Source organism: Hypanus sabinus, chromosome 13 (assembly GCF_030144855.1).
Source record: "Hypanus sabinus isolate sHypSab1 chromosome 13, sHypSab1.hap1, whole genome shotgun sequence".
In the NCBI taxonomy this organism is placed as follows: Eukaryota; Metazoa; Chordata; class Chondrichthyes; order Myliobatiformes; family Dasyatidae; genus Hypanus; species Hypanus sabinus.
Window position 1 is genome coordinate 5819143 of NC_082718.1, and position 25496 is coordinate 5844638.

At 48.0% G+C, this 25496-nt stretch overlaps 2 protein-coding genes across 2 annotated transcripts in view; one reads left to right on the forward strand and one right to left on the reverse strand.

The window, feature by feature from the left end:
* The first annotated feature begins 205 nt into the window (after positions 1-205).
* LOC132403432 (small lysine-rich protein 1) lies at positions 206-1380 on the forward strand. Its single transcript, XM_059986836.1, has 3 exons — positions 206-267; positions 374-432; positions 1092-1380. Exons 1-3 carry the CDS (start codon positions 234-236, stop codon positions 1335-1337), a joined length of 339 nt encoding a protein of 112 aa, XP_059842819.1. The 5' UTR covers positions 206-233; the 3' UTR covers positions 1338-1380.
* Positions 1381-3161: 1781 nt separating this feature from the next.
* Positions 3162-25496, reverse strand: part of LOC132404298 (carboxypeptidase A1-like) — a 55816-nt gene continuing 33481 nt past the window's right edge. The window contains exons 5-11 of the mRNA XM_059988471.1: positions 18122-18223; positions 17632-17733; positions 15106-15216; positions 10527-10617; positions 8463-8662; positions 5021-5105; positions 3162-3346 (exon numbers count right to left, since the gene is read on the reverse strand). Of these exons, the coding sequence (XP_059844454.1) occupies positions 3162-3346; positions 5021-5105; positions 8463-8662; positions 10527-10617; positions 15106-15216; positions 17632-17733; positions 18122-18223 (876 nt within the window). The remainder of the gene's footprint in view (positions 3347-5020; positions 5106-8462; positions 8663-10526; positions 10618-15105; positions 15217-17631; positions 17734-18121; positions 18224-25496) is intronic.

Below are 25496 nucleotides of genomic sequence, written 5' to 3' on the forward strand. Positions count from 1 at the left end.
GATGAAGGGTGGTTTCTAAAAGAGTTCAGACTGAACATGTCCCTGGGGTATGAAGGGTGGTTTCTAAAAGGATTCAGACTGAACTTGTCCCTGGGGGATGTAGGGTGGTTTGTAAAAGGGTTCATGAGGGTAGTGGGAGCTTGGTGTGTTGAACAAGGTTTGTTCACAGGTATTTGTACATTTACAGTTGACGATAAGCTGCTGTCCATACACTGGAATAACAGGGTCTGACCATGGCACAGACCAGGAGAAGGGTTAAGGCAGAAGGTGGGCTGAACTGGGAGATACAATGGAAGTTGTTTTGGTGATAGAGATTAATTGATTTGGCATTGACTGCAGTGACAGAGACTGTTCAATTACTGTTTCTCTCCAGGATATGATTGTCTCCGATTTGGACTAGAAGGATACTGTGATTCAAACATTTTTATAATGGTACAGTATTAAATAAATTCTTCTTAAAGGACATATAATTAATTAAAGAAGGAAAATGTTCACAATCCATAACATGCCCATTATATCACTAAGTCCTGTGCCTCTGAGGCAAAAAGTAACTCTGAAGACATATCCACCCCCTTTGTTGACCAGTGACAGTTGTGTAATATTCATTTACTGACAGTCTTGACCCTCCACCTCTCTTTTTCCCAGATCCCCAGTAGTGAGAATCCATAGATTCTGATGCCACTTTATGCTGGCAGTGCCTTGGATAATAACCTTATCTGTGCCTCTCATGCTTTTATGAACTTCTGTTAGGTATCCCTGACGTCTGCCCTCCAGGAAACAAAAGTCCCAGACTATCCAATCTCTCCTTATAAGTCAAACCTTCTAGTCCCCGTAACATCCCTCTGAATCTTTCCTCACCCTTCCCAGTTTAATGACACCTATCCTATAGCAGGGCAGCCAGAGCTCTCCATAGAATACCGTACAGAACTTGGAAAGGTCCGTCACCTCTGAGGCGTGGTTGGACAACAACTAAGGAAGTTAACAGATCCCCAAGGTTCTGTTGGGCTAGTGGTGGTGGTGGTGGCTGTAGGACCTTCCATCGTGTGCAGCCATTCGGTGCAATTAACCAAGTGGCCTGCTTTTTGTTGCAGCCTGCCAAGGGCAGCAAGCCCAAGACACAGAGTACAGGAGCCAAGAAGAAAGGTGGCAAGAAGGGTGCAGGCGGCAAGAAGAAGAAGAAGAAGCAGGAGAAGTCTTCCAAAGCCCAGGCGGAAGTGGATATTCTGAGTCCTGCAGCCATGTTCAACCTGTACTACATCGCACACAATGTGCCCTCCGCCCTTGCCTATCGAGGTTACCCCTGGCCAGGGAGACCCAAAAAGAAGGGAAGGAAATAAACTGATTAAATAAGAAAATATAAAGAAAAATAAACATCAGTTATTCTAACATAAGATAATGCATCGTGAAAATCTTCATTTCCCAAGCCAAACTGATTATTGGTATACTTTACTTCACACCCTATCCCATTGTCACTATCAGGCCTGTCAAGAACTGAGAGCTTCCTGATATCATTGTAGAAATGCAGGAGAAAGATTGAGGTTGTGGGCAGGATAAAGAGAGACAGAAAACTGTTGGCAGTAGTGTGTGGTACTGTCACTGTTCTGTTCTAGAGCTTTAATTGTACACTTGCTACTGAGCCACTTGTGAGAAAGGATTCCTGCTCCAACCAGGCAACTAAAGGACCAGATGGCAGCGGATATACAAAGTGACATGAGGCAAACTGAGGAACTGTAGAGTAATCTGACCAGCGTTCATTCTTCAGCTTGTAGCACTTCAGAAAGGAGGCATGGTCATTTGTGCATTTTCCTGCATTAGAGCAGTGACTGCATTTGCCAAATAGTTCATTGCCTGTAAGATATTTTGGGATGCCTGGAGAACACGAAGGGGACAGACTTCTGTTTCTTCTATTCCAGATGGTTGATGCAATGCAATGTGTTGACTTGCTGATTTCCTCTAGCATTTTTGTGTGTTACTCAAGATTTACAGCATCTGCAGAATCTTTTGTGTTTGTGACACAATGCAAGGTCAGTTGTAGAAGGACTTCTCCAAGGGCAGTGGCCATTTTCTTTTATTGTGATTCAATGGGTATCTAATGGGAAAAGGTCACCAAACACAGTTGGGTTTGATAGGAACTAGCAGTGACCTAATGTATAGAAGAACTGGTCCGAGAAGTTGGATGGCCTAAGTTCTTCATCCTAACACAACACATCCTTTTATATAAAATGTGATCTATTTAACTAAATGACCTCCAAGAGGACTGCAACCTTGTTGTGGTTTTGAAGCTTGTGTGCCTCAGTGACCTGGAGAGCTAGTTTGGCTGGAGTCAGGGCTTCATGCTTTCTCTCTTGGTAGGGGTGACCCATGCCAAACAGGTCAAAGGGTAAAGGCCTGACTGGTGTGCTCCATCAGTCCTCCAGGTTCAGGGTTCAGCTCAGGGGTAACCACCCTGACTGATAAAACAAAATTGTTGCAGAAACAGTAATGAAGAATCCTTCAAACAGTCGAATGTGGGTATATTCCTGAGTCTCCACCCAGAATTGACGGTAGTGAAAACTGAGAGGAAGCTACTGACACGATGAAGGAAACCCTGAACACCGACAGACCCCAAGACGGAGGACATTCATTGCTACTTTAAATGCCAACCATGCAATGGGCAGTAAGTAAGTAAGGTAACTAAATGTGGTGAGGATGACCCTTTGCTTCTCTCATCTGAAAAGCAGTGACTACTGGGAAAGCAAGAGGAGAGGAACAGGAGATTCTGCAAACACTGAACATTCCCTTTCATAGCTGCTGCCTGACCTGCTGAGCTCCTCCAGTATATTGAGTGTGTGTGTGTGTGTGCATTTCCAGCATCTGCAGAATCTCTAGTGTTTTTAAAGTGTTACACCATCAGCTCTTGGTTCCTTTTCTGTAATTAAAATCCACATCTCATACAGAACAGACTGAATTCCAGGCATCAGCAGGTTTTATCCCTTTCCGATCTTTGTTTTATTGAAATAGATCTTCTTACATTCCATGACAGAAGCACACATAATACCAGAAGCAACACAGAAGGCTCAGATTATTTGGTTGAAGGAGTAAGTAACCATTGTGGGCCAAGATTGAGCCCTGATCTAAACTCTGCTTCACCCTGTGTGTTTTGGTACCAGTTGGTTGCGAAGTCAAGAGCGGTCGGCAACGTATCCCATGATTGTCTGTATTGCCCTCCAGGTCTCCTGGGCCGTTGGAATTATCTCTCGGGATGGCAGCATGAAGCCATATCTACCCTCGTCACGCAGTTCGAAGGCAAATGAGTACTTGATGCCCTGGTTGTAAGTCCAGTCAATGCTACCTCCACTAGCCTGATCTGAAAAGAAAGAGAAAGAGAAACATTTCAGGCTCTGAGTGTTTTAATATTTGTCTTTATAAATCAAAGAATAGACTTGCATGAATTTAGTGCCCTAGGCTGATCCAAAGTGCTTTTCAGTCAAATGATGTACTTTTTGAAACATAGTCATTGTCATAAATTCTGAAGGGCAGCAAATTTCTGCAAACATCGACATAGCAATGATCAAGTAATCTGCTTAAACGAGGTTAGTTGAAGATTAACCATTAGACAGAATGGGTGATCTTTGCTGTCCTTTCGTGTCTACCTAATATAATTAATGCCAGTTCTTTTTTTTATCCAGTATTACTCTGGGAGTATTGATAAAATCCTTAGAGTGGTCCTTGAACTCACAACAGGAACCACCTGATAATGGTGGAATTCTTCCACCTGTCCTGAGCTGATTCCTGACGGGACCAGTCACACGTGGATCAACCGTGCTCTCATTCAGTAATCCATCTTTCTGTCCTGAGGTGAGATTGACTGATTCAACTGGACACAAGTGCCACGATAGTGAATATGGTCCCGGCTCAGTTTGACAGCGGAAATCACCAGAGACCTATTTTACAGTGGACACCTCATCCTTCACCAGCCCAGATCTGTCTAGTCCCATTTCCCAAGGGAAGTCATCCCCATCAGTGCGGTGGATCAATTTAGTATTGTTACATTACTTTTGGAATTCCTCTATAGTTTCTCCTTCACTATCTCTATAATCTCTTTGACATGCCTTCACTCTGCCAGATCCTGTGTGCTGGTTTATTTCTGGAATTGGGTTGTTATGGTCACCAAGGTACCGTGAAAAGCTTAATTTCCATACAGATAAATTCATTACAACAGAGTACTGAGGTAGTGTAAGGTCAAACAATAACAAAATGCAGAATAAAATGGAATAGCTGCAGAGAAAGTGTAGTGCAAGTCGACGACCAGGGGCACGATCATAACGTGGTAGATTGTCAGGTTAATAGTTCACCTGTTCAGTAGTCTTACAGGAGGTGGTACATGCATTCAGGGGTTTGTATCTTCTGACTGACAGGCAGAGAAAATGGAAGGGAAAATGTTAAGATGCATTGGGTATTTGGTTATGCTGGCTAGTCAGGCTGCAAGAGGTACAGACAGAGTCCATGCAGAGGAGGCTGGTTTCCATGATATTCTGAATTTAAATTGCTTCTCTTCTACAACTGGTCATGCTATGAGCTGTCCAGACCCTAAGGTTAGTAATGTTCTCCAAAAAATCATCTTGCCTCTTCTCCCTATGCTCCTCAGGCCTTTCACCATCTTATGTGGTTTAGGATCAATTACTATTTTGTTTAGTAAAGCTCCTGTGAAATTATATAATATTTTGCTACATTATGGAAGGTGCATAGATGGGGTTATTTGTTGTAAATAGTTATCTATCTGGGTTTCTATCAAACTGAGAACATGAAGACCACAATAACGGAAAGGTCAACTGAAGGAGTAGTCGATCAAGACCGAGGCAAGCAAATGGGGGCCTATACCGTATAAACACGAGCATTCCCAGAGAGAAACATTGACAACTACGCTTTGAGTGACGCATTAACGTCCGCAAGCTAATTGCCAAGCTCTGCAATCACTGCAACATCAACCAGATTTACCAGTATTCACTACCATCTTAAATGACCAGATTACTCAACTTACAGATTATATTACAGATGGTTCCAGCCCTGTAACGTGTTCCATACAGCGAGGTTAAAGACCTGACAGCAGCATTAGCAAGTCCTTCCTGAAACAAAGAACAAACAGAGTCAGAACGAGATCTTACTGCTACAGTCCATTCAAAAAAATCTGAGAATATAATTAAGAAAAGCTGTTCAGCCTTTTCAATTGGTTCCTTCCAGATCAAAAGCCATTAAACTGCTTCCTTCATCCACGTATAATTTATATTAGATTATAAGACATAGAAGCAGAATTAGGCCGTCTGGCCCATTGAGTCTGCTCCGCCATTCAATCATGGCTGATCCTTTTTTTCTCCTCCCCATCCCCACTCCCTGGCCTTCTCCCCGTAACCTTTGATGCCATGTCCAATCAAGAACCTATGAAGCTCTACCTTAACTACACCTAATGACCTGACTTCCACAGCTGCATGTAGTAACAAATTTCACAAATTCACCACCCTCTGGCTAAAGAAATTTATCTGCATCGGTTTTAAATGGATGCCCCTCCATCCTGAAGCTGTGCCCCTTTGTCCTAGACTCCCCCACCATGGGAAACATCACTTCCACATCTACTCTGTCTAGGCCTTTCAACATTCAGATTGCTTTAATGAGTCCCCCCACCCCAATCCTTCTGAATTCCAGTGAGTACAGACCCAGAGCCATCAAACGTTCCTCATATGATAACCCTTTCATTGCCAGAATTATCCTTGTGAACCTCCTCTGAACCCTCTTTAATGCCAGCACATCTTTTCTTAGATAAGGACCTCAAAACTGTTCACAATGCTCAAGGTGAGGTGTTGCCAGTGACTGAACCTGCAAGTTGACCTTTAGGGTGTTCTGCACAAGGACTCCCAAGTCATTGGCAGCTCAGGTGTATGGATTTTCTCCCCATTTAGAAAGTAGTCTGCACATCTATTTCTTCTACCAAAGTGCATGGCCAGAACCATACATTTTCCAACATTGTATTCATTTACAACTTTCCTGTCCATTCTCCCAATCTGTGTCGAACTGTTCATTGGATTCATATACTGTAATCTATGTATTGAGTTACAGTGGATTAGCAATTAACACAATGCTTTGCAGTGCCAGTGTTCAGGAGTACTCTGGAGTTATGTGAACAGAGCAGATATCAATTCAATTAAGAGCCAGTCTTCAGTTTTTAAATATAAATTATGTTAAAAGCACACCTTTACAAATGAACAATAGTGCCTGTTGAGCACAGGCAGACCCACAGACCGAGAAATATGGCTTACATTGATTCAGCAACTGTCGGTTTAAGTCATTTGCACCACTGTAAACAAGTTCACAGAAGGCTACAGATGAGACTGTTGTTACCATCAAATAGCCAACCTCTCAATAGTGGGTTGGCCATCCCATTGCCACTAATTCTGTACACCACTATCATGCTTCAAACCATGTAATGTTTAAGCATTTTTTGCTCACCTGAGATATTATTATGATGAGGGAAATGGTCTGCATGATGGAAATAGCTGGTCTTTATAGAGCAGCAGGAAGTTTAATTGTAGAGCCTTTCAAATTTGGGATTGTAACGGAATATGGAATGAAGAGGAAAATAGGGGCCATATTGATGTGTGGTATTGGTCAGATTTTCACTTTGCATGGTACAGATTTGCCATCAGCAAAACAGCATTCAACAAAGTTTTATAATAATCCATTTCTTTATGTACCATAAGCATGTATTTTGACCAGATGACTACATCATATTTGGGTTACAAAGAATTACCACTGTTTAGGTGGGATTATGCTGAGGGAAGATTTTTGAATCTCCAGTTACTTTCTGGAAGTGCTGGGATTTTGTAGGTAGATGCATCTGCCAAGGTTTCCACTTTTCAATCCCGTGCTGGTGGCAGTTGAAAGATCAATGTTAGCCAAGGGTCAGAACTCCCTGTTTTCCTTCAAAAATGCACCACACAATCTTTCAAATTTAGCCAAAGGACCTTCAGTACAAAGTTCGAAATATTATCGCAGTACATTATATGTCACCGCATGCAGCTTGAGATTAATCTTCTTGCAGGCATTCAGAGAAATACAAAAGAATTGAAGCATACAAGCAAAGAGGGGTAAAACCAATGTGCAAAAGACAACAAAATATGCAGATACAAAAAAGGAGAAACTAAATAAACAATTAATAATGAATATTGCAAGCAAGATTTGTAAAGTCCCTCCTTGAAAGTGAGTCCATAGGTTGTGGAACTAATTCAGTGCCAGGGCGAGTCCAGTTATCCACACCGGTTCAGGAGCCTGATGGTTGAGGGATTCTCAGCATCTCAGCCGAGCAACAACATCCTTGATACTCCAGTACGACATGAATTTGTACTCTGTGTATGTCACTGGAATGGGCCTAAAAACTTCCCAGTTCTTCTAACTTAGAGGCAAAGATAGCCCCAGATGAAACTTGATGTCATGGTCTGTTATTAATAAACAGTCCATTTCATAACATTTAATTTATCTGTGAGGCAGTGAGTCTTTACAGCAACCTCCACTGAAGAGCCTCCAAGAAGACCACAACCTTGTTGTGAGGTTTAGAGGCTTGCGTGCCTCAATGACCCAGAGAGCTAGGTTGATGGGTGTCAGGGCTTTATGCTTTGGCTCTTAGTAGGGTCACTCATGCCAAACAGGTCGAAGGGTAGAGGCCAGACTGGTAGAGGTCGTGGTCCACTGGTCCTCCAGGTTCAGGGGTTCAGCTCAGGGCCAACAACCCTGACTGGTAAAACAAAATTGTTATGGAAACAGCAATGAAGAATCCTTCTGCATCTGAGTGTGATGGTATTCCTGAGTCTCCAACTGGGAGTTGCATCATTGACAGTAGTGAAAACCGAGAGGAAGCTACTGACACGATGAAGGAAGCCCTGAACACAGCCAGAGATGGAGAACCTTCATTGCTGCTCTAAACACCAGCAGTGTAATAGGCAGCAACAATCACTGAAGGTTTTTTGGTAATGCACTAAATAATTGGACATTGCTTCTTCCTTCCCTATCCACTCCAACCCTCACAATAATTTAGTGGGCAAAAACAGCAAGGAGAAACCTCCAAACTGGTCAGCCAGTGGACTACTGGGTCAACTTGTGGTCAAAATTGAGATGACCAACTCCCATGGTATTGGACCAGAGACACTAACATTGATTTCTGAATCTCTGGATTGAGAAGGGGAATGTTGAACAGGTCCATTTCACTGTTTGTATCATGTCTCTTACACAGGATAGGACAACATTGTAATATATCGTTGTATGCTCAGAAGCATTAACTGAGGTATTTAGCCTCACCTAACCAAACCTCTCCCTTATGCTGTAAAAGGCAGTGCCTGACTGGAGAAAGGAGGTGAAGGAAAGATAAAAATTATGGTTTGGTGAGAAAGAAAGATGGGGAATGAAGAATTCATCAATATTTGTAAGGTTTGATATACCAGCTCCTGGTAATCAACGGGTTCCACACACTTGTACCCAAAGGGGACCATGAGGAGCTGAGAGTAACTGTGAATGGTGATGAAGCTCTTGATGTTCTTGTGGTTCTGCACGAAGTTCACAATGGCTGCGACCTCAGGTTCGGAGTTGGCGTGCGGTCCTCGGTATGTTTCCCTGCACGGATTGCTACTGGTCCCAGGACCTGTCAACAGAACCACAGGCATAATAAATCCTTCCACAAATACACGACTCTCAGCCTTACGTATCTCTCTCTCGGCTGAGCATGCCACCACAGGTGATGATGTTCACCATCCATTTGTGTGAACCTGGAACTTCTTGTCTGGTTAATCAACTGCACTCAGTGCGATTCACTGTTTGAATTCCACTACATGCTCATGGGATGTGGGCCAACAGATTTAACGCCCATCTCTAACTAGCCTTGCTTTCTGAAATCAATTCAGAGTCAGACTAGGTGAGATTTTCTTCATATTACTGAATCGTTATAGCAAGAAAGAGGGTATTGAGACTGTTGAATTTCCTTTAGCACATTGCTATTACAACTTGGGGTCTCTATACATCTGTCCTGTGGGGAGTGTGGGTTTCCCTGGGCGCTCCAGTTTCCTCCCACAGTTCAAAGACATGCCAGGTAAGTTAGTTGATCATTCTAGATTGTGCCGATATTAGGTTAGGGTTAATCGGGGCCGCTAAGGCAGTGTGTGGCTCGAAGGGCTGGGAGAGTCAACTCTGCACTGTATCACTAAATAAATAAAAATAAACAAGAACTCTTCAAAATCAGATCTACAAAACAACAATCCAGCTGGTCACACTCTCTTGGCCACTTCCCATAGCTATTCCTGTTATTTCCATTAAGATTCAACTCTCTTTTGACTCTAGCTGGATTGTAGTTCATCTGCAGCTGCACTTGAGTGAGATGAGAAACTGCTCTGGGGTTGTTCTGCAGAAACATGGCTCCAAGCCAACATCCATACACTATCAGACTATAGGCTGTGACACACAGGGACTTCAGCTAGATTAGTATTTGTTTTGTAACTGTTTTTCACCTATCACAATTATGTGTGCAGTATGTGTGACTGTTGGTATTGTGTTTTACACCCTGGTCCCTGAGGAACACTGTTTCGTTTGACTGTAATCATGTGTATGATTGAATGACAATTAAACTTGAACTTTCAATAGAATCTGCCCCCACTGCTGCCCTGGCAATGTGTGCCGGCCCCTGACTGTAACTAAAAAGTCACTATTGTTTCTTCACCAATCACCTTTATTCTATGTCCTCTCGTGCTTGATCCTGCTGCCAATGGAATAGTTCTATCTGTTATGTCTGTACAATTTGTGGTTTGTATCAAATCTCCTCACAGCACCATATGGCCCTGAAGATCTAAGGAGCTTCTCCAGGTTACAACTGAAGTGCCTCAATCTGAGAATCATTTTGACAAATCCTTTCTGCATCCTTTCCAAAGACTTCACATCTTTGCTTGAACTTTTCAAGAACTGAACCGAACCTGTGCTTTCTAATGGTTCACCATGATTTAATTTCTATTGGGCTTTGTGCCTTTGTTTTTAAAGACTAGGATCTTACATACTTATAAACCCAATTTCTCAACCTGCAACATCACTTTCAATGAACAATGCATTTATTATTCAAACTTTGTATGGTTCTGTATCTCTATTCAACTGTTCGTTAAGATGAAGTTCCTCACAATTCTCAGCATTACACTTCTTCTGCCACTTTTCCACCCAAACCACCAGACTCTGTGTGATGTCCATCTGTCTATTAGACGTGCTTTCACAACTATGCCTCTCATTGTTGGTTTAAGCCAGGTTTAGACACAATAGTGATGGCTACAGTGGCCCAATAGCTCTCTAGATAATACTGATCTTGTCCAGCCTTGTTCTTATTTTAAGGCACTTCAAACTTTCCTCAGAACACACTGCAAAAGCATCAGCTCTACTGAAAAGCACATCCTTTAAGTCATAAATGTAGACTTTAACTTGTGGAATAAGGGTGTTGTGGAGCCAAGGATGAGGAAAAAAATCAGCTCACGAACCTCCAAAGCCAGCATCGAAATTCCTGTTGGCATCAACCCCAACACATCTACTTCCAGGAACCTTGGACCTAGTCTTGCGCCACATTCGGTTCTAAAAAGGACACATGGTACTCATCCTATTAGTAAATAGACAGCAGTGTTATAAATTCTATTCTCAGCTCAGAAAGAATACCAACACCCAGCCATCGGGAAACGGTAGTATTTGTCCTTTGACCTCACAGGGATGCTCTGGTACCCAAATTCTCCAGCTAAATGTTCTTAATGATTTTACAGCCTTTTCCTTTGATCTAATGAATCTTCCTCTTGTTTATCAAGATAGCTTAAGTGGATTTTAGTTTTGTTTTCAACCAGTATGACTACATGTAAACAATGCATTAAATCTTTAAAACATTACTCATCACCAGTACAATGTCATGGCCTTTAATGTAATTTTCCATCCTGTCAGACCCAATTCACACCTCAGTAGTTTTTTTTCTATGTATTTAGCAGCTTAGTTTTCAATAGAATTATCGATTTTTCCTTCCGGTGAACAAATTCCCCCTCCCCCTTCCTCTATACCATACTCTGACATCTTCTCACCTGCCTATAACTTCCCCCTGGGGCCCCTACTCCTCCCCTTTCTCTCATTGTCCACTCTCCTCTCCAATCAGATTCCTCCCCTCCTCCTCCCCTTTCTCCCATTGTCCACTCTCCTCTCCGATCAGATTCCTCCCCTCCTCCTCCCCTTTCTCCCATTGTCCACTCTCCTCTCCGATCAGATTCCTCCCCTCCTCCTCCCCTTTCTCCCATTGTCCACTCTCCTCTCCGATCAGATTCCTCCCCTCCTCCTCCCCTTTCTCCCATTGTCCACTCTCCTCTCCGATCAGATTCCTCCCCTCCTCCCCTTTCTCTCATTGTCCACTCTCCTCTCCGATCAGATTCCTCCCCTCCTCCTCCCCTTTCTCCCATTGTCCACTCTCCTCTCCGATCAGATTCCTCCCCTCCTCCTCCCCTTTCTCCCATTGTCCACTCTCCTCTCCTATCAGAGTCCTCCCCTCCTCCTCCCCTTTCTCCCATTGTCCACTCTCCTCTCCGATCAGATTCCTCCCCTCCTCCTCCCCTTTCTCTCATTGTCCACTCTCCTCTCCGATCAGTCCTCCCCTCCTCCTCCCCTTTCTCCCATTGTCCACTCTCCTCTCCTATCAGATTCCTCCCCTCCTCCTCCCCTTTCTCCCATTGTCCACTCTCCTCACCTATCAGAGTCCTCCCCTCCTCCTCCCCTTTCTCCCATTGTCCACTCTCCTCTCCGATCAGATTCCTCCCCTCCTCCTCCCCTTTCTCCCATTGTCCACTCTCCTCTCCTATCAGATTCCTCCCCTCCTCCTCCTCCCTTTTCTCCCATTGTCCACTCTCCTCTCCAATCAGATTCCTCCCCTCCTCCTCCCCTTTCTCTCATTGTCCACTCTCCTCTCCGATCAGATTCCTCCCCTCCTCCCCTTTCTCCCATTATCCACTCTCCTCTCCGATCAGAGTCCTCCCCTCCTCCTCCCATTGTCCACTCTCCTCTCCTATCAGTCCTCCCCTCCTCCTCCCCTTTCTCTCATTGTCCACTCTCCTCTCCGATCAGATTCCTCCCCTCCTCCCCTTTCTCCCATTGTCCACTCTCCTCTCCGATCAGATTCCTCCCCTCCTCCTCCTCCCCTTTCTCTCATTGTCCACTCTCCTCTCCGATCAGATTCCTCCCCTCCTCCCCTTTCTCCCATTGTCCACTCTCCTCTCCGATCAGATTCCTCCCCTCCTCCCCTTTCTCTCATTGTCCACTCTCCTCTCCGATCAGATTCCTCCCCTCCTCCTCCCCTTTCTCTCATTGTCCACTCTCCTCTCCGATCAGATTCCTCCCCTCCTCCCCTTTCTCCCCTTGTCCACTCTCCTCTCCGATCAGATTCCTCCCCTCCTCCTCCCCTTTCTCCCATTGTCCACTCTCCTCTCCGATCAGATTCCTCCCCTCCTCCCCTTTCTCTCATTGTCCACTCTCCTCTCCGATCAGATTCCTCCCCTCCTCCTCCCCTTTCTCCCATTGTCCACTCTCCTCTCCGATCAGATTCCTCCCCTCCTCCTCCCCTTTCTCCCATTGTCCACTCTCCTCTCCGATCAGATTCCTCCCCTCCTCCTCCCCTTTCTCCCATTGTCCACTCTCCTCTCCGATCAGATTCCTCCCCTCCTCCTCCCCTTTCTCCCATTGTCCACTCTCCTCTCCGATCAGATTCCTCCCCTCCTCCTCCCCTTTCTCTCATTGTCCACTCTCCTCTCCGATCAGATTCCTCCCCTCCTCCTCCCCTTTCTCCCATTGTCCACTCTCCTCTCCGATCAGATTCCTCCCCTCCTCCTCCACTTTCTCCCATTGTCCACTCTCCTCTCCGATCAGATTCCTCCCCTCCTCCTCCACTTTCTCCCATTGTCCACTCTCCTCTCCGATCAGATTCCTCCCCTCCTCCTCCCCTTTCTCCCATTGTCCACTCTCCTCTCCGATCAGAGTCCTCCCCTCCTCCTCCCCTTTCTCCCTTTGTCCACTCTCCTCTCCTATCAGAGTCCTCCCCTCCTCCTCCCCTTTCTCCCATTGTCCACTCTCCTCTCCGATCAGATTCCTCCCCTCCTCCTCCCCTTTCTCCCTTTGTCCACTCTCCTCTCCTATCAGAGTCCTCCCCTCCTCCTCCCCTTTCTCCCATTGTCCACTCTCCTCTCCGATCAGATTCCTCCCCTCCTCCCCTTTCTCTCATTGTCCACTCTCCTCTCCGATCAGATTCCTCCCCTCCTCCTCCCCTTTCTCCCATTGTCCACTCTCCTCTCCGATCAGATTCCTCCCCTCCTCCTCCACTTTCTCCCATTGTCCACTCTCCTCTCCTATCAGATTCCTCCCCTCCTCCTCCTCCCCTTTCTCCCATTGTCCACTCTCCTCTCCAATCAGATTCTTTCTTCTCCAACCCTTGACCTTTTCCCCCCACCTGGCTTCATCTACCACCTTCCAGCTGGCCTCTTTCCCCTCCCCCACCTTTTTATTCTGGCTTCTTCCTCCTTTCCAGTCCTAATGAAAGGTCTCAGGCTAAAACATTAACTGTTTACCTATTTCCATCGATACCTCCTAATCTGCTGAGTTCCTCCAGCATTTCGCGTGTTGCTCTGGATTTCTAACATCTGTAGAATCCCTTGTGTTCTCGATGGAATTAATTCACTTTGAATTTGTATATGATATTCATATTGTGATCACTGTTCCCTAATAGTCATCAATTAACCCTTACACAATGGTGGATCTAAAGTACCCCAGTAAAGTCCACGTATTACAGAAATATAAAGCAGCAGATGCCGGAATCGGGAGGGAAATGTAGTCCAGATGAAGGTCTTGACATGAAACGCTGACTGTCCATTTCCCTCCACAGATGCTGCCTGATCTGTTCAACTCCTCCAACAGCTTTTTTTTTGCTCAATATTACAAAATTCTTTTCAATTCAGAGAGGGTCAGTTCAATGAAAAGAAATGAACCAGAATGTTCAGGTCAGGGAGAAACGGGATTAATGCTTCAGGTGAAAAATGAGTGAGAGGGATGCATCTGTGGCAATGGGAAGGTGGAGAGGGCTTTGAACTAAATCTGTTTCCCCTTCCACAGATGTGTCTGACCTACTGAGTGTCTCCAACATTTTCTGTTTTATAATGAATCTTACAGCACCCAGAGCCACAGGGCACTGTATTACGGCTTTGTCTTGAGGCCATCTTGAAAAGGGCCAGTAACATCATGAAGGATCCCATACCTGGTCAATTTGTCCCACTTCATCAGGGAGGGGGCTATGTAGCGTCCACACCAGGACCCCTGGACTCAAAAGCAGTTAGTTTCCCCAAAAATAAGACTGATCAACACCTCCACCACTAGGTTATTACTTCCTGTCAGTCACTGGATATACAGCCTAGTGACACTGTATGGGCATACAACCAATCTGTGTATATAAGCTCTCACATGTATTTATATTTATGTGTGTTCATGTATTTTTTCTTGTGTTCTTTATCTTTCGTGTGTCTTCTTTGTGCTGCATCAGTTCTGAGTAATAACTATTTCGTTCTTCTTTACACTTGTGCACAGGAAATGAAATTAAACTATCTTGAATCTTAAAAGGCAACCAAACAAAAGTTCAAGATAGTTGAAGTTCATGAAAATGCCTGGGCAGAGCAGAGAGAAGAGAAAGAGACAGCGGTTTTCATAGCTTTTACAGGCTCTGAATTTTCCAAATCATTTCACAAGAGTGAGAGCAGTTTCTCTGGAGCTATGAAGACAACAGATAATGTTCACAAGACGAAAGAGTCCTGGCCACATTCACTGGTGAACAAGTGAGAGAGAATTTGTGGCAGCTGCTCTCTGCTCATTTTCTGGGGTCGGGTTAAAATGGGATAAATCACAGGCAGGTGGATTTCCTGAACCCTTACTTGTTTTCATCAGCCTTCATAATCACGATAAGGTGAAAAGGGATGGAGGTGGGGTTGTGCTGGTCTGCCTGCTCCAGGGGTAATTTACAACAAATCAGAAACGATCAAGCAGGAAGCCTGTGTTACTGACCTCAGTGTATGTGTACACATAGCCGTCAGGGTTCACCAGGATCTCCATGTAGATGTCCACCTTCTGCAACAGTGAGGTGATGAAGTGATCCTGGCCGTACTCACTAGAGATCTGTCAGAGAGAGAAGACATGGTGTCTGGTCCTGGGTTAAAGTCAGACTAACACTAGCAGACCCAATGCTCCAGAGGGAAAGGGGCACAATCCTGGCATATACAGGTCTGTACGGTGGCAACATTACACCCCTGTGGAAATTCACCCCGTGTAAGCATTAGTGAGGAACGTTGAACCCCTGTGGAAATTCACCCTGTGTAAGCATTGGTGAGGAACGTTGAACCCCTGTGGAAATTCACCCTGTGTAAGCATTGGTGAGGAACAGAACAGCAGAAAAGAGACACGGACGGAGTAAGGAAAACAGGTAGAGCGGCTGCGTGAACAATACACGGCAAACAGTGAGACTGAACAAGACACCAACAGGAAAGGTGAAGATTCACTTTACTTGTCACATGCACATCTGGCCCCACTGCCTCGCACGCTCCCAATGAGCCGTCTGTTACTAGTCACGCGTGTGTCTGGCCCCACTGCCTCGCACGCTCCCAATGAGCCGTCTGTTACTAGTGACGTGTGTGTCTGGCCCCACTGCCTCGCACGCTCCCAATGAGCCGTCTGTTACTAGTGACGCGTGTGTCTGGCCCCACTGCCTCGCACGCTCCCAGTGAGACGTCTGTTACTAGTGACGCGTGTGTCTGGCCCCACTGCCTCGCACGCTCCCAATGAGCCGTCTGTTACTAGTCACGAGTGTGTCTGGCCCCACTGCCTCGCACGCTCCCAATGAGCCGTCTGTTACTAGTGACATGTGTGTCTGGCCCCACTGCCTCACATGCTCCCAATGAGCCGTCTGTTACTAGTCACGAGTGTGTCTGGCCCCACTGCCTCGCACGCTCCCAGTGAGCCGTCTGTTACTAGTGACGCGTGTGTCTGGCCCCACTGCCTCACACGCTCCCAATGAGCCGTCTGTTACTAGTCACGAGTGTGTCTGGCCCCACTGCCTCGCACGCTCCCAGTGAGCCGTCTGTTACTAGTGACGCGTGTGTCTGGCCCCACTGCCTCACACGCTCCCAATGAGCCGTCTGTTACTAGTCACGAGTGTGTCTGGCCCCACTGCCTCGCACGCTCCCAATGAGCCGTCTGTTACTAGTCACGAGTGTGTCTGGCCCCACTGCCTCGCACGCTCCCAATGAGCCGTCTGTTACTAGTGATGCGTGTGTCTGGCCCCACTGCCTCGCACGCTCCCAATGAGCCGTCTGTTACTAGTCACGAGTGTGTCTGGCCCCACTGCCTCGCACGCTCCCAATGACCCGTCTGTTACTAGTGACGCGTGTGTCTGGCCCCACTGCCTCGCACGCTCCCAATGAGCTGTCTGTTACTAGTGACGCGTGTGTCTGGCCCCACTGCCTCGCACGCTCCCAATGAGCCGTCTGTTACTAGTGACGCGTGTGTCTGGCCCCACTGCCTCGCACGCTCCCAATGAGCCGTCTGTTACTAGTCACGCGTGTGTCTGGCCCCACTGCCTCGCACGCTCCCAATGAGCTGTCTGTTACTAGTGACGCGTGTGTCTGGCCCCACTGCCTCGCACGCTCCCAATGAGCTGTCTGTTACTAGTGACGCGTGTGTCTGGCTCCACTGCCTCGCACGCTCCCAATGAGCCGTCTGTTACTAGTCACGAGTGTGTCTGGCCCCACTGCCTCGCACGCTCCCAATGAGCCGTCAGTTACTAGTCACGAGTGTGTCTGGCCCCACTGCCTCGCACGCTCCCAATGAGCCGTCAGTTACTAGTCACGAGTGTGTCTGGCCCCACTGCCTTGCACGCTCCCAATGAGCCGTCAGTTACTAGTCACGAGTGTGTCTGGCCCCACTGCCTCACACGCTCCCAATGAGCCGTCTGTTACTAGTGACGCGTGTGTCTGGCCCCACTGCCTCGCACGCTCCCAATGAGCCGTCTGTTACTAGTCACGCGTGTGTCTGGCCCCACTGCCTCGCACGCTCCCAATGAGCTGTCTGTTACTAGTGACGCGTGTGTCTGGCCCCACTGCCTCGCACGCTCCCAATGAGCTGTCTGTTACTAGTGACGCGTGTGTCTGGCTCCACTGCCTCGCACGCTCCCAATGAGCCGTCTGTTACTAGTCACGAGTGTGTCTGGCCCCACTGCCTCGCACGCTCCCAATGAGCCGTCAGTTACTAGTCACGAGTGTGTCTGGCCCCACTGCCTCGCACGCTCCCAATGAGCCGTCAGTTACTAGTCACGAGTGTGTCTGGCCCCACTGCCTTGCACGCTCCCAATGAGCCGTCAGTTACTAGTCACGAGTGTGTCTGGCCCCACTGCCTCACACGCTCCCAATGAGCCGTCTGTTACTAGTGACGCGTGTGTCTGGCCCCACTGCCTCGCACGCTCCCAATGAGCCGTCTGTTACTAGTCACGAGTGTGTCTGGCCCCACTGCCTCGCACGCTCCCAATGAGCCATCCATTACCTTCTTCGCCATCCAGATGGCGCTGGCGGGGGACACCCACTCACGGGCGTGGATTCCGCTGTCGATCCAGATGGCGGGGCGCTGGTTCCCTCCAGTGCTGAACTGCCAAAGTGAAGGAGAGGTGGTTACAACAAGAACGGCTGTCCAAGAGGATATTTCAGACATGGCGACGGGGAGCTGGTGCAGCTGAGGCAAGTATGGACGACCCTCTGCATGTCCCAGAGAGGAGACCAACCAATCCTGTTTTCATCTGCCAGGAGTTGGGGTGATGTCCACCAGGGAAATGGAAATGTAGGAATATTTTCCTTTCGTTGGTGCCGGAACATTCTCTGGGAGGGCCTTTTTTTAAAATCACATGAAGGTAGTTGGAATAAGAATCACTAGATAAAAGGTCATCAATGGGGAGGTGATCTGGAATGTCATTGAGCTTACAGGTCTATTGATAAAGTGTGTTCAGGTCACAGCAGCTCGCCGTCAGCCATCCCCATACCTTCAGCACGTAGAGTGGGCGGCCTTCGAAGGATGTCCCAATCTGCAGCTTCTGAACCAAATTGGGAAACTCGAGAACCAAACTGTCCATCCAGCTGTAAATCTGCAACGAAGGTGGGAGGCAGATTAAAAATTAACTACAAAGGAAAATACATTTAAATTCTTGAAGCCAGGTTGTCCACAAGGTATTGAAGCTGGGGAGGGCAACGTAGTGAGGAGATATATTGGCAGGGGTCTGAACAGCTAAACAGAAGGCTGGCTATCCAGGATTAGAATGGAGGCTTGAAATTGGCTATGTGTCTTTACAGTGAGCCAATGAAAACTTCCTAACCGGACGCATTGCATCTTGGTGTGGCAACCAGTCTGCTCACGTCTGCAAGAAATTACAGAGTCCAGTCCATCACAAAGAACTAGCCTCCATTCCACTGACTTGCCTACACTTCCGGCTGCCTCCGGAAGACCGCCACTCTCATCTCGTCCCCTCCCACCGCCTCACCTCACTCTTCCTTGGGGGAGACAATAGAAAAGTTTGAAAGCAGCATCGACCCCGCTGTTCTCAGATTCCTCAATGGCCCTCCCAAACATTCACAAACAAACTCCTGATCTCCCCAGTCTACCTTGTCATGACCCCTGACAACCTGCTCTGCACTTTCTCTGTAACTGCGACCTATACTCTGCATTCTGTCTGTCTTTCTTCTGCCTCGTCGGACCTGCCTGGCTGTCGCAACGTGACAATCATAAGCCAATAACTGAAGCTGGTTTATGGAGGGCCAGGCCCCCAGCTCCCCTCCTCTAGCTGAGCGGGACAGCCGGACCAGGTTACGGACGGAGTTTTCTGTCAGGCAGATCAAACAGGGGCCCGAGGGTGGGTGATCATTTGAAAAGGCTTGGGATGGAATATATTGGTGTGTGGCCAGACATGAGTGTGGGAAGAGGAATGTGCACCAGAGAATGCTTTCAGATTATTGGAGGAACGGAAGGAAATTAACAGGAGAGAAAAACTTGTCCTGGAATCACAGCCTCTGTTGGCTTGGGGAGGGGTGCTATTAGACTTCAGACACTAACACATATTCGGTCCATGACTAAGTACAATGCATTAAGCAGTGGTCTGCAGCGGTCTTCTGAGGATATGTGACAACTTACTGGTAAACCATAAGGCAAGAGAATCAGCTAAAAACACGACTTGTAACTTCTTTCATGAAGCAAATTGTGGTTCACTGTTGCCACAGACTGTAAGGAGGCAGGCGGAGGTGAGGCTGGTTTGAGATGCCAGCTTCGCTAACAGTGTTGGTATTGCTACTGGAGATGGGTGAGTGATTTGGAGAGCAGTCGACGCAGAGGAGTTTTCATGCCCGTCCACATAATCTGGGCGCGAGGTTGGATCGAACGAAGCACTGAGCTGATGTGGTGTGACTGAGACAGCTTTGGGCAGGGCAGTCCAGGCGATTTGGGGCACCAGGATTACAGTTCTAGAACGTGGAACTGCTCGGTGCTTGGAAAATTTCAATGTCGACCCAGACAGACTGGAAGCCCCGAGTGTCGGGTACGGAGACAAGGGACAAGCTAATTTTGCTCCCTCTCCCACGAATGTTCATTCCTTCACTGATGTGAAAACTGGGGACCGAGGCTCGGCCTGGGCCTACTCTGGCTGCTCCACGAGCAAATCTCGGACCCAGTCTGGCTCATAATGCTGTTGGCTTGTTTCTGTTGTTTACACGATGTATTTTTCACTTCTCTCTTTCTCTGTGCTTTGTGGCTGCCTGTAAGCAGACAAATCTTACAGTCCATGATTTATACATTCTTTGATAATGAATGTGCTTTGAATCTTTCCTAAATGTTTTCCGGTGGGGATATACTAATCAATCTGACCGGAGGCTGGCAATTCAAATAGGTAAGTTGCCAGAGGTGTGGAATTTTGCTCTAGGTACCCAACAGAATGCAGAAAAATGAGCTTTGCTGATCGCATTTACATCGAAACATCCTGCTGAACGTGTTGTTTTGCGTCAATGACCGTCACAGTCCAAGGATATACTTGGGGCAGCCCACAAGTATCGCCGTGTTTCTGGCGCTAATATAACATGGCGATAAGTTACTAACCCTAACCATATGTCTTTGAAATGTGGGAGGAAACCGGAGCACCCAGAGGAAACCCACATGGGCATGGGAGAACGTACAAACTCCTTACAGATAATGACGGGAATTGATTGTGAGAGTGGATCTTATGCACCAATTATTTTTACCAGTTATTTAATGCTTTTGTTCCACCTGCTCTGGACTGAAAGGTTTAGGAACATTGGCCAAGCATGGGCACATGGGATTAATTCAATGATGGACCTCGTTTGGCATGGACGTTGGACTGTTCCCCGGTTGTCCAGCTCTATGACCCTGGAGTTTAGCCCTGTTGTACAGCTCTATGACCCTGGAGTTTAGCCCTGTTGTACAGCTCTGTGACCCTGGAGTTTAGCTATGTTGTACAGCTCTGTGAGCCTGGAGTTTAGCCCTGTTGTACAGCTCTGTGACCCTGGAGTTTAGCCATGTTGTACAGCCCTGTGACCCTGGAGTTTAGCCCTGTTGTACAGCTCTGTGACCCTGGAGTTTAGCCATGTTGTACAGCTCTGTGAGCCTGGAGTTTAGCACTGCTGTACAGCTCTGTGAGCCTGGAGTTTAGCCCTGTTGTACAGCTCTGAGAGCCTGGAGTTTAGCCCTGTTGTACAGCTCTGTGAGCCTGGAGTTTAGCCCTGTTGTACAACTCTGAGCCTGGAGTTTAGCCCTGTTCTACAGCTCTGTGAGCCTGGAGTTTAGCCCTGTTGTACAGCTCTGTGAGCCTGGAGTTTAGCCCTGTTGTACAGCTCTGTGACCCTGGAGTTTAGCCCAGTTGTACAGCTCTGTGAGCCTGGAGTTTAGCCCTGTTGTACAGCTCTGTGACCCTGGAGTTTAGCCATGTTGTACAGCCCTGTGACCCTGGAGTTTAGCCCTGTTGTACAGCTCTGTGACCCTGGAGTTTAGCCCTGTTGTACAGCTTTGTGAGCCTGGAGTTTAGCACTGCTGTACAGCTCTGTGAGCCTGGAGTTTAGCCCTGTTGTACAGCTCTGTGACCCTGGAGTTTAGCCCTGTTGTACAGCTCTGTGAGCCTGGAGTTTAGCCCTGTTGTACAGCTCTGTGAGCCTGGAGTTTAGCCCTGTTGAACAGCTCTGTGAGCCTGGAGTTTAGCCATGTTGTACAGCTCTGTGAGCCTGGAGTTTAGCCATGTGGTACAGCTCTGTGACCCTGCAGTTTAGCCCTGTTGTACAGCTCTGTGACCCTGGAGTTTAGCCCTGTTGTACAGCCCTGTGACCCTGGAGTTTAGCCCTGTTGTACAGCTCTGTGAGCCTGGAGTTTAGCCATGTTGTACAGCTCTGTGAGCCTGGAGTTTAGCCCTGTTGTACAGCTCTGTGACCCTGGAGTTTAGCACTGTTGTACAGCTCTGTGAGCCTGGAGTTTAGCCCTGTTGTACAGCTCAGTGACCCTGGAGTTTAGCCCTGTTGTACAGCTCTGTGACCCTGGAGTTTAGCCATGTTGTACAGCTCTGTGAGCCTGGAGTTTAGCCATGTTGTACAGCTCTGTGACCCTGGAGTTTAGCCCTGTTGTACAGCCCTGTGACCCTGGAGTTTAGCCCTGTTGTACAGCCCTGTGACCCTGGAGTTTAGCCCTGTTGTACAGCCCTGTGACCCTGGAGTTTAGCCATGTTGTACAGCTCAGTGACCCTGGAGTTTAGCCCTGTTGTACAGCTCTGTGAGCCTGGAGTTTAGCCATGTTGTACAGCTCTGTGAGCCTGGAGTTTAGCCCTGTTGTACAGCTCTGTGAGCCTGGAGTTTAGCCATGTTGTACAGCTCTGTGACCCTGGAGTTTAGCCATGTTGTACAGCCCTGTGACCCTGGAGTTTAGCCCTGTTGTACAGCTCTGTGACCCTGGAGTTTAGCCCTGTTGTACAGCCCTGTGACCCTGGAGTTTAGCCCTGTTGTACAGCTCTGTGAGCCTGGAGTTTAGCCATGTTGTACAGCTCTGTGAGCCTGGAGTTTAGCCCTGTTGTACAGCTCTGTGACCCTGGAGTTTAGCCCTGTTGTACAGCTCTGTGAGCCTGGAGTTTAGCCCTGTTGTACAGCTCTGTGACCCTGGAGTTTAGCCCTGTTGTACAGCTCTGTGACCCTGGAGTTTAGCCCTGTTCTACAGCTCTGTGAGCCTGGAGTTTAGCCCTGTTCTACAGCTCTGTGAGCCTGGAGTTAAGCCCTGTTGTACAACTCTATGACCCTGGAGTTTAGCCCTGTTGTACAGCTCTGTGAGCCTGGAGTTTAGCCCTGTTGTACAGCTCTGTGAGCCTGGAGTTTAGCCCTGTTGTACAGCTCTGTGAGCCTGGAGTTTAGCCCTCTTGTACAGCTCTGTGAGCCTGGAGTTTAGCCCTGTTGTACAGCTCTGTGAGCCTGGAGTTTAGCCCTGTTGTACAGCTCTGTGAGCCTGGAGTTTAGCCCTGTTGTACAGCTCTGTGACCCTGGAGTTTAGCCATGTTGTACAGCTCTGTGACCCTGGAGTTTAGCCCTGTTGTACAGCTCTGTGAACCTGGAGTTTAGCCCTGTTGTACAGCTCTGTGAGCCTGGAGTTTAGCCCTGTTGTACAGCTCTGTGACCCTGGAGTTTAGCCATGTTGTACAGCTCTGTGACCCTGGAGTTTAGCCATGTTGTACAGCTCTGTGAGCCTGGAGTTTAGCCATGTTGTACAGCTCTGTGACCCTGGAGTTTAGCCATGTTGTACAGCCCTGTGACCCTGGAGTTTAGCCATGTTGTACAGCTCTGTGACCCTGGATTATAGCCCTGTTGTACAGCATGTGACCCTGGAGTTTAGCCCTGTTGTACAGCTCTGTGAGCCTGGAGTTTAGCCATGTTGTACAGCTCTGTGAGCCTGGAGTTTAGCCCTGTTGTACAGCTCTGTGAGCCTGGAGTTTAGCCCTGTTGTACAGCTCTGTGACCCTGGAGTTTAGCCCTGTTGTACAGCCCTGTGACCCTGGAGTTTAGCCATGTTGTACAGCCCTGTGAGCCTGGAGTTTAGCCCTGTTGTACAGCTCTGTGAGCCTGGAGTTTAGCCATGTTGTACAGCCCTGTGACCCGGGAGTTTAGCCCTGTTGTACAGCTCTGTGACCCTGGAGTTTAGCCATGTTGTACAGCTCTGTGAGCCTGGAGTTTAGCCCTGTTGTACAGCTCTGTGACCCTGGAGTTTAGCCCTGTTGTACAGCTCTATGACCCTGGAGTTTAGCCCTGTTGTACAACTCTGAGCCTGGAGTTTAGCCCTGTTCTACAGCTCTGTGAGCCTGGAGTTTAGCCCTGTTGTACAGCTCTGTGAGCCTGGAGTTTAGCCCTGTTGTACAGCTCTGTGACCCTGGAGTTTAGCCCGGTTGTACAGCTCTGTGAGCCTGGAGTTTAGCCCTGTTGTACAGCTCTGTGACCCTGGAGTTTAGCCATGTTGTACAGCCCTGTGACCCTGGAGTTTAGCCCTGTTGTACAGCTCTGTGACCCTGGAGTTTAGCCCTGTTGTACAGCTTTGTGAGCCTGGAGTTTAGCACTGCTGTACAGCTCTGTGAGCCTGGAGTTTAGCCCTGTTGTACAGCTCTGTGACCCTGGAGTTTAGCCCTGTTCTACAGCTCTGTGAGCCTGGAGTTTAGCCCTGTTGTACAGCTCTGTGACCCTGGAGTTTAGCCCTGTTGTACAGCTCTGTGACCCTGGAGTTTAGCCCTGTTGTACAGCTCTGTGACCCTGGAGTTTAGCCCTGTTCTACAGCTCTGTGAGCCTGGAGTTTAGCCCTGTTCTACAGCTCTGTGAGCCTGGAGTTTAGCCCTGTTGTACAGCTCTGTGACCCTGGAGTTTAGCCCTGTTGTACAACTCTATGACCCTGGAGTTTAGCCCTGTTGTACAGCTCTGTGAGCCTGGAGTTTAGCCCTGTTGTACAGCTCTGTGAGCCTGGAGTTTAGCCCTGTTGTACAGCTCTGTGACCCTGGAGTTTAGCCCTGTTCTACAGCTCTGTGAGCCTGGAGTTTAGCCCTGTTCTACAGCTCTGTGAGCCTGGAGTTTAGCCCTGTTGTACAGCTCTGTGACCCTGGAGTTTAGCCCTGTTGTACAACTCTATGACCCTGGAGTTTAGCCCTGTTGTACAGCTCTGTGAGCCTGGAGTTTAGCCCTGTTGTACAGCTCTGTGAGCCTGGAGTTTAGCCCTGTTGTACAGCTCTGTGAGCCTGGAGTTTAGCCCTGTTGTACAGCTCTGTGAGCCTGGAGTTTAGCCCTGTTGTACAGCTCTGTGAGCCTGGAGTTTAGCCCTGTTGTACAGCTCTGTGAGCCAGGAGTTTAGCCCTGTTGTTCAGCTCTGTGACCCTGGAGTTTAGCCCTGTTGTACAGCTCTGTGACCCTGGAGTTTAGCCCTGTTGTACAGCTCTGTGAACCTGGAGTTTAGCCCTGTTGTACAGCTCTGTGAGCCTGGAGTTTAGCCCTGTTGTACAGCTCTGTGACCCTGGAGTTTAGCCATGTTGTACAGCTCTGTGACCCTAGAGTTTAGCCATGTTGTACAGCTCTGTGAGCCTAGAGTTTAGCCCTGTTGTACAGCTCTGTGACCCTGGAGTTTAGCCCTGTTGTACAGCTCTGTGACGCTGGAGTTTAGCCCTGTTGTACAGCTCTGTGAGTCTGGAGTTTAGCCCTGTTGTACAGCTCTGTGAGCCTGGAGTTTAGCCATGTTGTACAGCTCTGTGACCCTGGAGTTTAGCCCTGTTGTACAGCTCTGTGAGCCTGGAGTTTAGCCCTGTTGTACAGCTCTGTGACCCTGGAGTTTAGCCCTGTTGTACAGCTCTGTGACCCTGGAGTTTAGCCCTGTTCTACAGCTCTGTGAGCCTGGAGTTTAGCCCTGTTGTACAGCTCTGTGAGCCTGGAGTTTAGCCCTGTTGTACAGCTCTGTGAGCCTGGAGTTTAGCCCTGTTGTACAGCTCTGTGAGCCTGGAGTTTAGCCCTGTTGTACAGCTCTGTGAGCCTGGAGTTTAGCCCTGTTGTACAGCTCTGTGAGCCTGGAGTTTAGCCCTGTTGTACAGCTCTGTGAGCCTGGAGTTTAGCCCTGTTGTACAGCTCTGTGAGCCTGGAATTTAGCCCTGTTGTACAGCTCTGTGAGCCTGGAGTTTAGCCCTGTTGTACAGCTCTGTGAGCCTGGAGTTTAGCCCTGTTGTACAGCTCTGTGAGCCTGGAGTTTAGCCCTGTTGTACAGCTCTGTGAGCCTGGAGTTTAGCCCTGTTGTACAGCTCTGTGAGCCTGGAGTTTAGCCCTGTTGTACAGCTCTGTGAGCCTGGAGTTTAGCCCTGTTGTACAGCTCTGTGA

Bases quoted from the DNA above. Each gene is read 5' to 3' on its own strand.
- LOC132403432 (XM_059986836.1), top strand. From the start codon at position 234: ATGGCACAGACCAGGAGAAGGGTTAAGGCAGAAG. The intron at 268-373 runs GTGGGCTGAACT...GTTTCTCTCCAG, and splicing joins GAGAAGGGTTAAGGCAGAAG to GATATGATTGTCTCCGATTT. The intron at 433-1,091 runs GTACAGTATTAA...TTTTTGTTGCAG, and splicing joins ATTCAAACATTTTTATAATG to CCTGCCAAGGGCAGCAAGCC.